Here is a 12,863-nt window from a genome sequence, read left to right on the forward strand (position 1 = left end):
AGAAAGGAATGGTCAGCACTATGCCGAGGAAACAGAAACACAAGGCTGACACCATCCTTAGTTATACCAGGCCAGCGCTGGACGGTCGGTCCCAAGTGCATCCACACAGCCCAGGCAATGTCTACCAGCCAGCTGCTGAAAAATCCAAGCCTCTGGGACACACAAGGTTTGGCCTGACTCTCACAGGAGTCTGGGTTAGAGGGTGACTCTGGGGTGCTGCTAAGTCTCATGAAAAGGCCCAAAACTCTCTGGAGTATTGAGCCTGGGCCAGTAGGAGTAAAACTATAGATTTTGATTGTATTTGAATTTAAGGAGACTAGGAGTTTGTTTCTAAGGACCCCATAAGCAGAAAAAAAAAAAAACCCAGAATTGGCTGTTAAAAGGGTAATCACGTAGTTCTGTATGGCTGAAACAGCACCAATAACAGAACAGCATAGATGTGACGAGGCCTGGTGGTGGAACCAGCTGGTGGGGATGTGGATAGTTAAGGGTCCACACCACAGCCCCAGCTCTGTCACCTCCTGTACGGAGAGAAACGTTGGAGAACTGGGCAAGAGACGAAGTTCAGAAATGACTTTTCTTCTCATGAGGAACTCGTAGTAAAATACATCTTTCACAATAAAAAAAAATTACCATTTCTAGTTCACAGACTGTGGGTGAGAAGTGGAAGCAACTCCTTGATGAGAAACATGTTTGTGATTCCTACAGAGACTGCAGTGCCTACATTAACTGCAGACACAGCCCTGACTGGGTGTGTCTTCTTGTGTGGCTTCAAGAGAGAGGCAAGTTGGCCAGAACAAAGAGTGACCTGGAATCCAACTCTGTAAGGGGTGAGGACTGCTGTCTCCAGGGAAGGTACCATTTCTGTACCCTACCTCCCTTCCTGCACCACAAGTTTCCACAGTAAAATAAATAACTTTTAAAGGCAGCAGGAGGATGTGTCCGAGGGAGGCTGTCAAGGGGAGTTACTTACGAATAATGCCAGGAGAATGTAGTTGGCAGGCACTTGGCGTCGGATATCCCTACAGCACGCAAGCACAATGATGACAACGAGGACAGCTGGGCTGGGAACGTGAAACCACCAGTTACTACTTCAGTTCTCCAACACGTGGGCAGTGTGTGCAGAGACAGACCCAAGTGTATAATCATGTCTGTACAGACCCAGCGAGGGACACAGATGTGAGTGTATCGTCACCTGAGCAGTGTGTCCAGACACAGCGGGGGGGGGGGGGGACACACACAGATGTGAGTGTATCGCCACCTGAGCAGTGTGTCCAGACACAGCGGGGGGGACACAGATGTGAGTGTATCGCCACCTGAGCAGTGTGTCCAGACACAACGGGGGGGGGGGGGGACACACACACAGATGTGAGTGTATCGCCACCTGAGCAGTGTGTCCAGACACAGCGGGGGGGGGGGGGGGGAAACAACACACACAGATGTGAGTGTATCGTCACCTGAGCAGTGTGTCCAGACACAGCGGGGGGGGACACACACACAGATGTGAGTGTATGGTCACCTGAGCAGTGTGTCCAGACACAGCGGGGGGGGGGGGACACACACACAGATGTGAGTGTATCGCCACCTGAGCAGTGTGTCCAGACACAGCGGGGGGGGACACACAGATGTGAGTGTATTGCCACCTGAGCAGTGTGTCCAGACACAGTGGGGGGACACAGATGCAAGTGTGTTGCCATGTGTGTACAGAGACAGCAGAGGGACACAGACCCAAGTGTGTTGTCATGTGTTGATACCTGATATACAGAGCAAACTAAATTGCTATTTTCTACTTACCTCTCTTTTATGCCTTCAAAATGAGCTTTTAAAGTTTGATACACAGATAGCTTGTCTTTAAATTTTTTGTTAAAAATATAGATTCATAGAAAATTATAAAAGGACAGAGTTCTATTAAAACTATATGAAATTTTCACCAATGATTTTGATTTATATATTATAGCACAATTTAAAAACCAGTATACGGGTATAACATGAACACATAGTTATTTAACATGGGAGTGTGACTTTTGCCTATGAGTAGATACATGTAGCCACCACCTCAATTAACATTCAGGACTGTCTTACATATCAACAAAGATCAGCCTGGCATAAACTCTACACACAACTGACCCTGACTTCTGGCACCCATTAACTTGCTTCCCATTGCTTCTTTTTTTAAAATAATATAATATTAGGCTTTAATAATGAAAAGACTTAGAGAACCGAGGTTCCCGCGGAGAACAGGAAAGCAGAAGGGGAGGGGGGGGCACACCAGGAATATTTATTAGTAAGAAATATCCTCAGGGGACCACGCCCTACAAGCAAGGTGATTGGCTGGGGGGCTTCCCCTACAAAGAAGGACCCGTGAGGACCGGAGCGGCCTTTCTGGAGGGCATGGCCACCTCTGCTCCTGGAAGGCAGGAGGTAGAGCAGCGCGGAGGCAGTACAGTGGGAAGGGAGGTTGTTCATGCTAACAAAACCAAGGGCTTCCTCAGCAAAGCGTGCTTCCGGTGGAGCTACTTGGGGTCTTGTCTGGCGCGTTTGGGGCTTTGCTGTTTCTCACCGAGAAATTCCTGAGGGAACGCAAGCTCTGCACTTGCTGCAGGCGCCGGGCGAGCTCCGCGCTGCAGGCCCGCTAGACTGTCTCTGCTTTCTTTACATCTCCGCTCAAGGCAACAGCCAGGGCTCTGGGGTCCTCCTTGGAGACCAGCTCCAAATCCTGACTAGATAAGCTCAGCTCTGGGGCAGGCTTCTCCTTCAGCAAAGTGAGGATCTGGCTTGTAAGTGCCACTTCGGAAGCCATCTCTTTGCTGATGCCCGTGTCCACCGCATCCGCGTCTCCACCGAGGGCGGCTTTGGGCTCTTCCTGGTTGGAGAAGATGGCACCCTCCTTCTCCAAGGCCCGGTGATACAGTTCTAGGAGCTGCTTGGACTGGCGGGCCTCCTCTCTCTGGTCAAGCACCCGCTGGAGCGCGTCCTGGAGCCTTTGGACAGTGGCACAGCTTTGGCAAAGCTCCTGAGCCAGTTCTGAGCACGGGATGTCAATGAGCACTTGGAGGTCCTCTTCTGGGAGCAGGATGATGCTGGACAGGTCCTCTTTCAGCTGCCTGGCCACATTCTTCCACTTCGCCCCGGCTCCGCTGTCTGTTTCGTCGGCATCAAAGGACTCTTGGGAAACCCAGGCTGTTCCTCCATCCGAATTGTTATACGTCCACTTCTCATTACAGGCCAAGGCCACAAACTTGGTATTGGAAGGGAGACAAAGGAAGTAGTCGTCATCGTCCACTATTGTACCGTCCTCGGCCAGGACCAGGGTGACTGGTGTCAGGGACTCATCAATGGCCAGTACTTCGCAAGCTTTGCGCCTCAGCTCCTCGAGGCAGGAGGCCGCCACGCCGTGCTGATCGCGGTTGTGGTTGCGGCGGAGCAGACACGGCTTGAGAGGCCGGATATCGTCCGGGTCCGGGTCCGGGTTGCTGGCTCCCCGCGCCAGCGCCATCCTCCTCAAAGTGCAACCCGATAGACTGGGAAATCGCCAGCAGTCCTGAGCCGCTTTCAAGGTCGCGGGCACCCCGCCTCCCGTGGCCTGTCGGGAGATGTAGTTCTCGCTACAGCAAGTGACGTGACAGCAAGGCACGCCGGGAGATGTAGTGCTGGCTAATCGCGTGCGTTTCAGGGCACTACCGGAGTCCTGTGGTTTCTGGAATGTTTCCAGGTGTTCATCCTGACCATATTCCATCTTGGTCAGTGTTCTTCTTCTTCTCCGCGGCATGTTCTTCTTTTTCTCGGGGGAGTGTTCTTCTCAGAGACGAAAGGAGGACGCAAGACACAACAAAACCCACGTGGCGAGGTTTATTGCAGCGTGGGCAACAGTGAAGGGAGAGAAGGGAAAAGAGAGCTTGCTTCCCATTTCTATAATTTTGTCTTTAAAGGATTTTATGGAGAGATGGATCTTTCAGGGCATCTGGGTTTAGTTTCTAGCACCCACATGGCAGCTCACAAACCCCAGCAACTCCATTTCTAGGGGATCAGACATTCTCTGTCCCCCTCTGTGACACCTATGTAACATGATATACATACAAACAAGCACATACACACACACATAAAGAAAAACAAGTAAAATATAAGAAAGTTATGCTTTTCCCTGGGTGTTTTTGCATGATTTTTTTGTTCTTAGTTTGTGTTACTTGGAATCAGGGTCTTATGCAGTCAAGGCTGGCCTTGAATTCCTGATCCCCTGTCTCCACCTTCTAAGTGTTGGGATTGTAGGCATGCATCACTATACCCAGCAAGAGTGCCATTCTTTACGAAATTTTTAATAGTGATAAAATATCGGCCAATAGTTCATAGAATCATGAATGATACTTACAAGAGTGCGTACATGAACCAAGGGATGCCAATGATCCACTTCCTTACAGGTTTGCTGGTTTAAAAAGAGAATACAGTTTTACATAATATAATGAGTTGTACTAATTAAAATAGAAGTATGACAGTGTCATGAGAAAGATGGGCAAATGGGGAGGAAGCACTGAGACAGTCCCTTCAACGCGGAAACTGCTGCTAGCATGGCTTCCATTGGAGTAACCACTGGGCATGTGTGAGGCCCTGAATTAAAATTTCCAGCACCAAGAAAAGAAAGACACATTTAAAAAGTTATTTTTCTTAAATTACACAGCAGATTTAAGAAGAAACCCATGGTTAAGACCTTCAGTTTTAAAAATACTGAGGGCCAGGCATGGTGGCACATACTTTCAAAAAAAAAAAATCCTTTCTCATTTTACATACCAATCCCAGTTTCTACTCCCTCCCCTCCACCTTTGCCCCGACCCCAACCACATCCATTCCTCAGAGAGGGTAAGGCTTCCCATAGGAAGTCAACAAAGTCTTGCACATTGCTTTGAGGCAGGACCAAGGCCTCCCCACTATATCTAGGATGAGCAAGGTATCCCTCCAAAGGAAATGGATTCTAAAAAGCCAGTTCAGGCAGTAGGGATAAGTCCTGGTCCCACTGTCAGTGGCCCCACAGATTGCCCCAGCCATACAACTGTCACCCACATGCAGAGGAGCTAGTCTGATCCTATGCTTGTTCCCCTGTTGCCACGCTGGAGTCAATGAGGTCACATTAGCTCAGGTAAGCTGTTTCACTGGGTACCCCTATCATGGTCTTGATCCCTTTGCTCATATTATCGCTTCTGCCTCTCTTCGACTGGACTTTGAGAGCTCAGCTCATTGCTTCACTGTGGATCTCTGCATCTGCTTCCATCAGTTGATGGATGAAGGCTCTATGATGACGAGGTAGTCATTAATCTGACTACAGGGCAAGGCCAGGTCAGGCACCATCTTCAGTATTGCTTAGGGTCTTAGCTGGGGTCATCCTTGTGGATTCCTGGGAATTTCTCTAGTTCCAGGCTTATTGTTAGCCCCATAATGGCTTCCTCAATCAAGATATCTCTTTCCTTGCTCTCCCTCTCTGTCCTTCCCCCATCTCAAACATCCGTTTTTAATCCCAGCACTTGGGAGGCAGAAGCGGGTGATATCTGTGAGTTTGAGGCCTGCCTGGTCTACATAGTGAGGACAGCCAGAGCTACAAGTGAGCTCCTATATCAAAAAAAAAAAAAATACAATACAGTACAATACTGAAACTGATATATGTATAAGGTAAAAGGAATCATCTCATGGTTCATATTGCAAATAACACTTTCAGTAGGATGGACTTGGTGACAAATAAATATTATTCCTTCATAACTTTCTCAAAATGCTCAGAGAATATCAAAAGAAAGCAATGTTCAAAGAAGAGTAAGAAAAATCTTCTTGGCCTAGGAAGTTAAATTCTAGAATCTCCTGCCATGTTGGTGGTTCAGAAAAACTTGTCTATAGAAAGAATATCATCTACAAATAGTGAAGAACAAAAATCATACTTTTTGAAATGCCCCACATTAAAGTAAGCTGATATCCCATGAGCAGTCACTTGAGCAATATAACATCTGATTCTAGACAGGAAGAATGACTCACCAGAAAACAAATATGCTGATGATTACCATAGTGATGAGCAGCTGAACTGACAAGATAATGAACACTTTCATGATGAAGCCTGTGGGGAGAAGATGCATATCCAAAGGTAAAGTTGAATGCAGTTTCCAGTTCCACAGAAGCAATGGACCCGTCATTATCTGAGGCTAGAAAGGGTAGTGCTGATCTAGTCAACAGTGGGACAAAGATACTCGGAGAAGGTTTTAAAGTATGTGTGTGTGTGTGTGTGTGTGTGTGTGTGTGTGTAATTCTTTGAGAATGTCATACATCTCCACAATGTTTTTTGGTCTCTGTAGAACTTTTAAAGAATATCTATTTAAGCAGCCTCAGTGGGACACACTGTGATGGAGGAAGGTCATTGGTAATAAACAAACTGCCTTGGCCCATTTTGATAGGCCATCCCTTAGGTGGGTGGAGTAGGCAGAACAGAATGCTGGGAGGAAGAGGAAGTGAGCTCAGACTCGATAGCTCTCCTCTTGGGGGCAGACACCTCAGAGAGAGGCCATGCTCCCCTCTCCCGGGCAGACACATGCGATGAAGCAAGCCGCCAGGTCAGACATTCTGAATCTTTCCCGGTAAGACCGGTGCTACACAGTTTATTAGAGATGGGTTGATCGGGATATCAGAATTAACCAGTAAGGGCTAGAGCTAATGGGCCAAGAGTGTTTAAATGAATACAATTTGTGTGTTGTTATTTCGGGGTATAAGCTAGCCAGGTGACCAGGAGCTGGGACGGCAGGAACACAGCCCACAGCTCCTACTACAGCACTGTAATCCCAGTTACTCAGAAGGCAGAAACCAGCGGAATGCTTCAGCTTAGGAGTTGAAAACCAAGCGGGGTAACAAAGAAACTCCTGGTTGTAAGAACAGACAAACAAAAAGAATATTTAGTCTAATTATTAAAATTTTTTTTTAGGCTGGTGAAAGAGATCAGCAGATAAAGGCACCTACTGCCAAGTCTAAGACTAGTCAGTGCACAGAATCACAGGACATGATAAAGTCATGGTCAGTGTTTTTTAAATGGGAAAAGGACTAGAATGGTATTCCCCAAAGAAAACACAAGTCTGCCTGGGAACTCACAGGGTACTCTAGCCAGGGAAGCAGGTGGGCTAACTGCAGACCTTCCCCTCTCCCTCCATGCCTCCATGTCCAATGCCTCAGCCTCATCCCCAGCTACATGGTAAGCCTTCTGTTGCAGCTTCTCCTCACTCTCCTCACTCCCCATTCCCAGAGAACTAAGCAGATGCTGGTGGAACACTCTGTTTTCCTCTCTCCTCTGTTCTACCCCAGCATCTCCCCAGCTCATCCCATTTTTAAATGTCAGTTCCCAATACCCAGAAATGCATTCTACCTGTAACCACCTGAAATTGCACCTATCAGGATCCCAGAAGCATTTCCTACCAGGCAAAACAGAGACTCAATGCTCTCCTAAGAACTAGTGAGGTGAACAGAAACCAAGGAACCAGTCATCCAACAAAGAAAAGAAAAGGTGTCAGCACCTAGAATTACAATCTTCCCAAATCCAAATATTAAATGCCAGTGTGAAAACATAATAGTATGGAAGACAGTGTATCTCCACTCCAGCCCAGCAGTCTCACCCCATAGGTCACAATAGAAATACCTTAAAATAGTCATAAAGCGTTACCCAACCACAAAAGAATATACCTTCTTCTCAGTACCTCAAAAACTTTCTCCAAAATTAACCACATACCCGGAAACAAATATCAAAAGATAAAAGAAAATGTAACTAACACCCTGCATCCTATCTGATCACCATGGATTAAAGATGGATACCAACAATAACAGAAACAACAGAAAGCTCACAAACTCATGGAATCTGAACAATTTACTACTGGATGAAAAACAAGTCCAAGACATAAATCTTAAAAAATTAAGACTTTCTAGAATTGAATGAAATGAATGCACAGCCTACCCAAACTTATGGGACACAACAAAAACGGGCCTAAGGGCAAATTTATAAAACTAAGTGCCTACATAAAAAAAAATTTGAGAGACCTCATGCTAGTAACTTAAAAGCACATCTGAAAACTTTAGAACAAAAAGAAGAAATCACATCCAAAGGGAGTAGATGTCAAGAAATAATCATACCCAGGACCAAAATTGAAAAAAGAAAAAAAATAATAAAAATAATGAAACAAAGTGTTTGTTCTCTGAGAAATCAATAAGATCCACAAACCCTGTGGTAGTTTGAATATAATTGGCCCCCATAAGCTCAAAGGGAATGTCACTTTTAGGAGCTTTGGCCAACGCCTTTCTGGAGGAAGTGTGTCACTGTTGGGCAGGCTCCTATGCTCAAGCTACACCCAGTGGATCAAGTTGTATAACTCTCAGCTCCTTCTCCAGCACCATGTCCCATCATGATGTTATTAGACTCAACCTCTGAAACTGTGAGCCCCCTCAATTAAACATCTTCCTTACAGGAGTGGCCAAGGTCATGATGTCTCTTCACAGTAATAGAAACCCTAACTAAGACAAACCCTTATCCAAACTAATTAAAAAGCAGAGTAAGAGAATTTCCAAATTAACAAAATTAAAAATGAAAAGGTCCATTTAACAGACACCAAGGAAATCTAGAGGATTATAAGGACATTCTTTAAAAACCTGTACTCCACCAAACTGGAAAAATATAAAAGAAACAGATAATTTTCTCAATAGATACCATTTAACATAGTTAAATAAAGATTAAATAAGCAATTTAAACAGGCCTATAACCCCTAGTGAAATAGAAACAATCATCAAGTGTCCCAACCAAAAAAAAACAAAAACAAAAACAAAAATCCCTTGGGGCCAGACAGTTTTAACACAAAATCCTATCAGACTTTCAAAAAACAGTTAATGTCAATACTCTTCAAATTATTCCACAAAATAAAAGCAGAAGGAACACTGCCCAACTCGTTTTATGATGCCACAGTTATCCTGATGTCCAAACAACATAAAAACCCAATAAAGAAAGAAAACTACAGACCAATTTCTCTTATTACATAGATGCAAAAAAAAAACTTAATAAAATACTTGCAAACTGAATCCAAGAACATGTCAAAAACAGCATCCAGGGGCTGGAGAGATGGATCAGAAGTTAAGAGCGCTGTCTGCTCTTCCAAAGGTCCTGAGTCAATTCTCAGCAACCATATGGTGGCTCACAACCATCTGCAATGAGATCTGGTACCCTCTTCTGGCCTGCAGGCACACATGCAGGCAGAACACTGTATACATAATAAAGAAACCTTTGAAAACAAAAGATTAATTTTATTGTATACATAATAAATAAATAGTATTTTTAAAAAGGGCTGGAGAAATGGCTCAGCAGTTAAGAGCATTGCCTGCTCTTCCAAAGGTGCTGAGTTCAATTCCCAGCAACCACATGGTGGCTCACAACCATCTGTAATGAAGTCTGGTGCCCTCTTCTGGCCTGGAGACACACACGCAGACAGAATATTGTATACATAATAAATAAATATTTTTTTAAAAAAAAAACCAGCATCCACCATGATCAAGTAGGCTTCATCCCGGAGATGCAGGGATGGTGCACCACACATAAACAAATAAATCTAACACACCATATAAACAAACCAAAAGACAAAAAAAAAATGACCATCTCATTCAATGTAGAAAAGGCCTTTGACAAAATCCAATACTGCTTCATGATTAAAAACTCTAGATAGGCTCCTGCAACCTAGGTGGAACTCTGAAACACAGCATGCTACAATATTGAGGGGACTTAAGAGTTGAGTAAACAACCACAGGGCCAGATGCCCCACCCTCCAGGACCTCCCCAGTTTGACAAAACCCAGGGGCCCTTCCCCAACTCCCTCGGCTTTTTTAGCGAGCCAGCAGGGATTCTCCAGCAGATAGGCTTCCCCCCCAACCTATCCATCCTCCATCCAAACTACTAAGTACACCCCGCCCCCAAACCTGCCTAGTCTCCTGCAACCTCAGTGGAACTCTGCTACAATACTGAGGGAACTTAAGAGGTGAGTGAACAGCCACATGGCCAGATGCCCCACTCCCTAGGACCTCTCCAGCGGGACAAAACCCAGGGGCCCTTTCCCATCTCCCTCAGCTTTTTTAGCCAGCCTAGGCTCTCCCAAAACCCAAACCCATCCATTGGACCTCCCAAGCTACAAGACACACCCCGCCTAAGAGCTGAGAGCTTGCTCCAATACTGATGGGACCAAGAGCTTGCTATAACACTGAAGGGATTAAGAGCACAAAGAGAGCAAACCAAGAGAGCAGATATATAGAGACCTAAGAGGCTTTCTGAGACAGACATTGACAGTTACAGAGCAGACCAAGAAAAACTCCCAAATACTCAGACAGCCACAGCAAGGATTGGACCAAGATGCCAAGACACTGCTGGCCTCATTTGAAGGAAGAAATGGGTAGGCGCCAATGCAAGAATTCCTCCAACAACCTAAAAAGCAACATGGTAACACCAGAACACGGCAGTCACCCAAAAGGAAGACTTAATCATCCTATCCCAGAAAAAGTAGGAAGAAAATGACTTTATGCTGGGCAATGGTGGCGCACGCCTTTAATCCCAGCACTCGGGAGGCAGAAGCAGGAGGATCTCTTTGAGTTCGAGACCAGCCTGGGCTACAAGAGCTAGTTCCAGGACAGGCTCTAAAGCTACACAGAGAAACCCTGTCTCGAAAAACCAAAAATAAAAAAATAAAGAAAATTACTTTAAACATAACTTTATAAAAATGATGGAAACCTCTAAAGAGGAAGTGAAATACTCCCTTAAAGAAATGGAAGAGAAGACAAACAAAATATTAAAAGAGATTAATAAATCCCTCAAAGAAAACCAAGAAAAACAGTCAAACAGGTGAAGGAAACAGTTCAAGACTTGAAGACTGAAAGAGGTAAAAAAGAAAACACAAACTGAGGGAATTCTCGTTATGGAAAATCTGGGTAAATGAGCAGGAAGTACAGAGACAAGTATAACCAAAATACAAGAGATAGAAGAGAGACTCTCAGATGCTAAAGATATTATAGATACTATGTATATGTATGTATATATATATATATATATGTCAAAGAAAATATAAATCCAATGAAGTCTTAACATAAAACATTCAGGAAATCTGGGACACCATGAAAACACCAAACCTAAGAATAATGGGCATAGAAGAACTCCAGCTAAAAGGCACAGAAAATATATTCAACAAGATTATAGAAGAAAACCTTCCCAACCTAAAGAAGGATTATCCCTATGTACAAGAAGCTTACAGAACACCAAAAAGACTGAATCAAAAAAAAAAAACACCTACCATATAATAATCAAACACAAAACATACAGAATAAAGAAAGAATATTGAGAGCTGTAAAGGAAAAAGGTCAAGTAGCATATAAAGATAAACCTATCAGAATTATGCCTGACTTCTCAATGGAAACTATGAAAGCCAGAAGGTCCTGGATAGATGTGCTGCAGACACTGAGAGACCATGGCTGCAAGCCCAGACTACTATACCCAGCAAAGCTTTCATTCACCATCAATGAAGAAAAAAGATATTCCATGACAAAAAACAGATTTAAACAATACGTATCTACAAACCCAGCCTTGCAGAAAGTACTAGAAGGAAAACCTCAACCCAAGGAAGCTTTCTACACCCACAATAACACAGACATCTGATAACCCCCAACCAGCATAACCCAAAGTAGGGAAACACACAAACACTATTTTCAAAAAATATAACTGGAGTTAACAAATACTGGTCGAACAACCCTAGCTGATGCCAGGATTATAGGTTACTCTCCATAAACTGACAGCAATGCCCCATTGCTAAAGACAACACCTACACAACTCTGCACATGAAGAAGTTGAGCTGGTGCCTACATAAAGCCTTCATCCCTACTTACTAGTGTCTTTGGTATAGGAAGGCATTCTGCACTCTTCCAAAAGAGACATATAAACATGAAGTCAGCCACAAACCTTTTGATCTATAGTTGTTGTTCTGTCTACAAGATATATTAGTACAATGGTGTCACAAACCTTGTGAGAGTAACCAACCAATCGCTGATTTGACCTAAGGTCCCTCCATGAGATGAAACTGATATCTGAAGCTGCTTGTATGACCAAAAATCAGAGACTAGATAGCCCAGGGACCTAGCTAGAGTTAAACAAATTTTTAAAAAGTAGCAATAAAATACCTCCTAATAACATTCTGCTGTACTTTTAGATAACTGCCCTTGCTCAGTCATCTTCGGAGATCCTACAACAGATGAGAACAAATACAGAGACCCCCAGACAGACATTGTGCAGAGTGAGTGCACTTGGAACACTCAGCCCCAAATGGAATGTCTCTGTCAAATCCCTCCTCTCAGGGCTCAGGGAATCCCTTGGAAGGAAGGAGGAAGAGTGTAAGAGAACAAGGCCGACTAAATTAACACGCTCAGAGTTCAAAGGAGCTTACAGACTGAGAGATCATGTAGAGGGCCTTTTTGCACCAGGTCCTTGGCATATGTGTTACTGCGTACAGTTTGCTGTTTTTTATGAGATTCCTTTGTTTGTCAATGAGTGGATCTCGGATTCTTGGGCCTGCTTTTATGGTCTTTTCCTTCTGTTTATCTTGTCCAACTCCAATGTGAAAGTTTTTGTTTTATCTTGTTATATTTTATTTCATTGTATTTTATTATCATCCCTTAGAAGACTGTTTTCTAATGAGAGCTAGAAAGGAGAATTACTCTGGATGGGAGGGGAGGTGCAGACCTGGGGGTGTAGAGGAATGGGAAACTGTAATCATGCTATTTATGTGAGGAAAAAAAATCTATTTTCAATAAAAGGGGAGGGAAAAGGAAAACTTGAGTCAAAACTA

The 12,863-nt window shown here is 44.2% G+C and overlaps 2 protein-coding genes across 2 annotated transcripts in view; both read right to left on the reverse strand.

Annotated features, from left to right (window-relative positions):
* LOC121463249 (protein lifeguard 2-like) overlaps positions 1 to 12,863 on the reverse strand; it is a 51,120-nt gene that overhangs the window by 19,602 nt on the left and 18,655 nt on the right. Inside the window, exons 3-5 of the mRNA XM_041675368.1 lie at positions 6,010 to 6,088; positions 4,367 to 4,420; positions 974 to 1,064 (exon numbers count right to left, since the gene is read on the reverse strand). Coding sequence (XP_041531302.1) covers positions 974 to 1,064; positions 4,367 to 4,420; positions 6,010 to 6,088 — 224 coding nt within the window. The remainder of the gene's footprint in view (positions 1 to 973; positions 1,065 to 4,366; positions 4,421 to 6,009; positions 6,089 to 12,863) is intronic.
* LOC121463364 (DNA fragmentation factor subunit alpha-like) lies at positions 1,907 to 3,568 on the reverse strand. The gene has a single exon (XM_041675547.1). It carries the CDS (start codon positions 3,494 to 3,496, stop codon positions 2,633 to 2,635), a length of 864 nt encoding a protein of 287 aa, XP_041531481.1. The 5' UTR covers positions 3,497 to 3,568; the 3' UTR covers positions 1,907 to 2,632.

Source organism: Microtus oregoni, unplaced genomic scaffold (assembly GCF_018167655.1).
Source record: "Microtus oregoni isolate MIOR12 unplaced genomic scaffold, Mior012 000026F_ref0000081, whole genome shotgun sequence".
In the NCBI taxonomy this organism is placed as follows: domain Eukaryota; kingdom Metazoa; phylum Chordata; class Mammalia; order Rodentia; family Cricetidae; genus Microtus; species Microtus oregoni.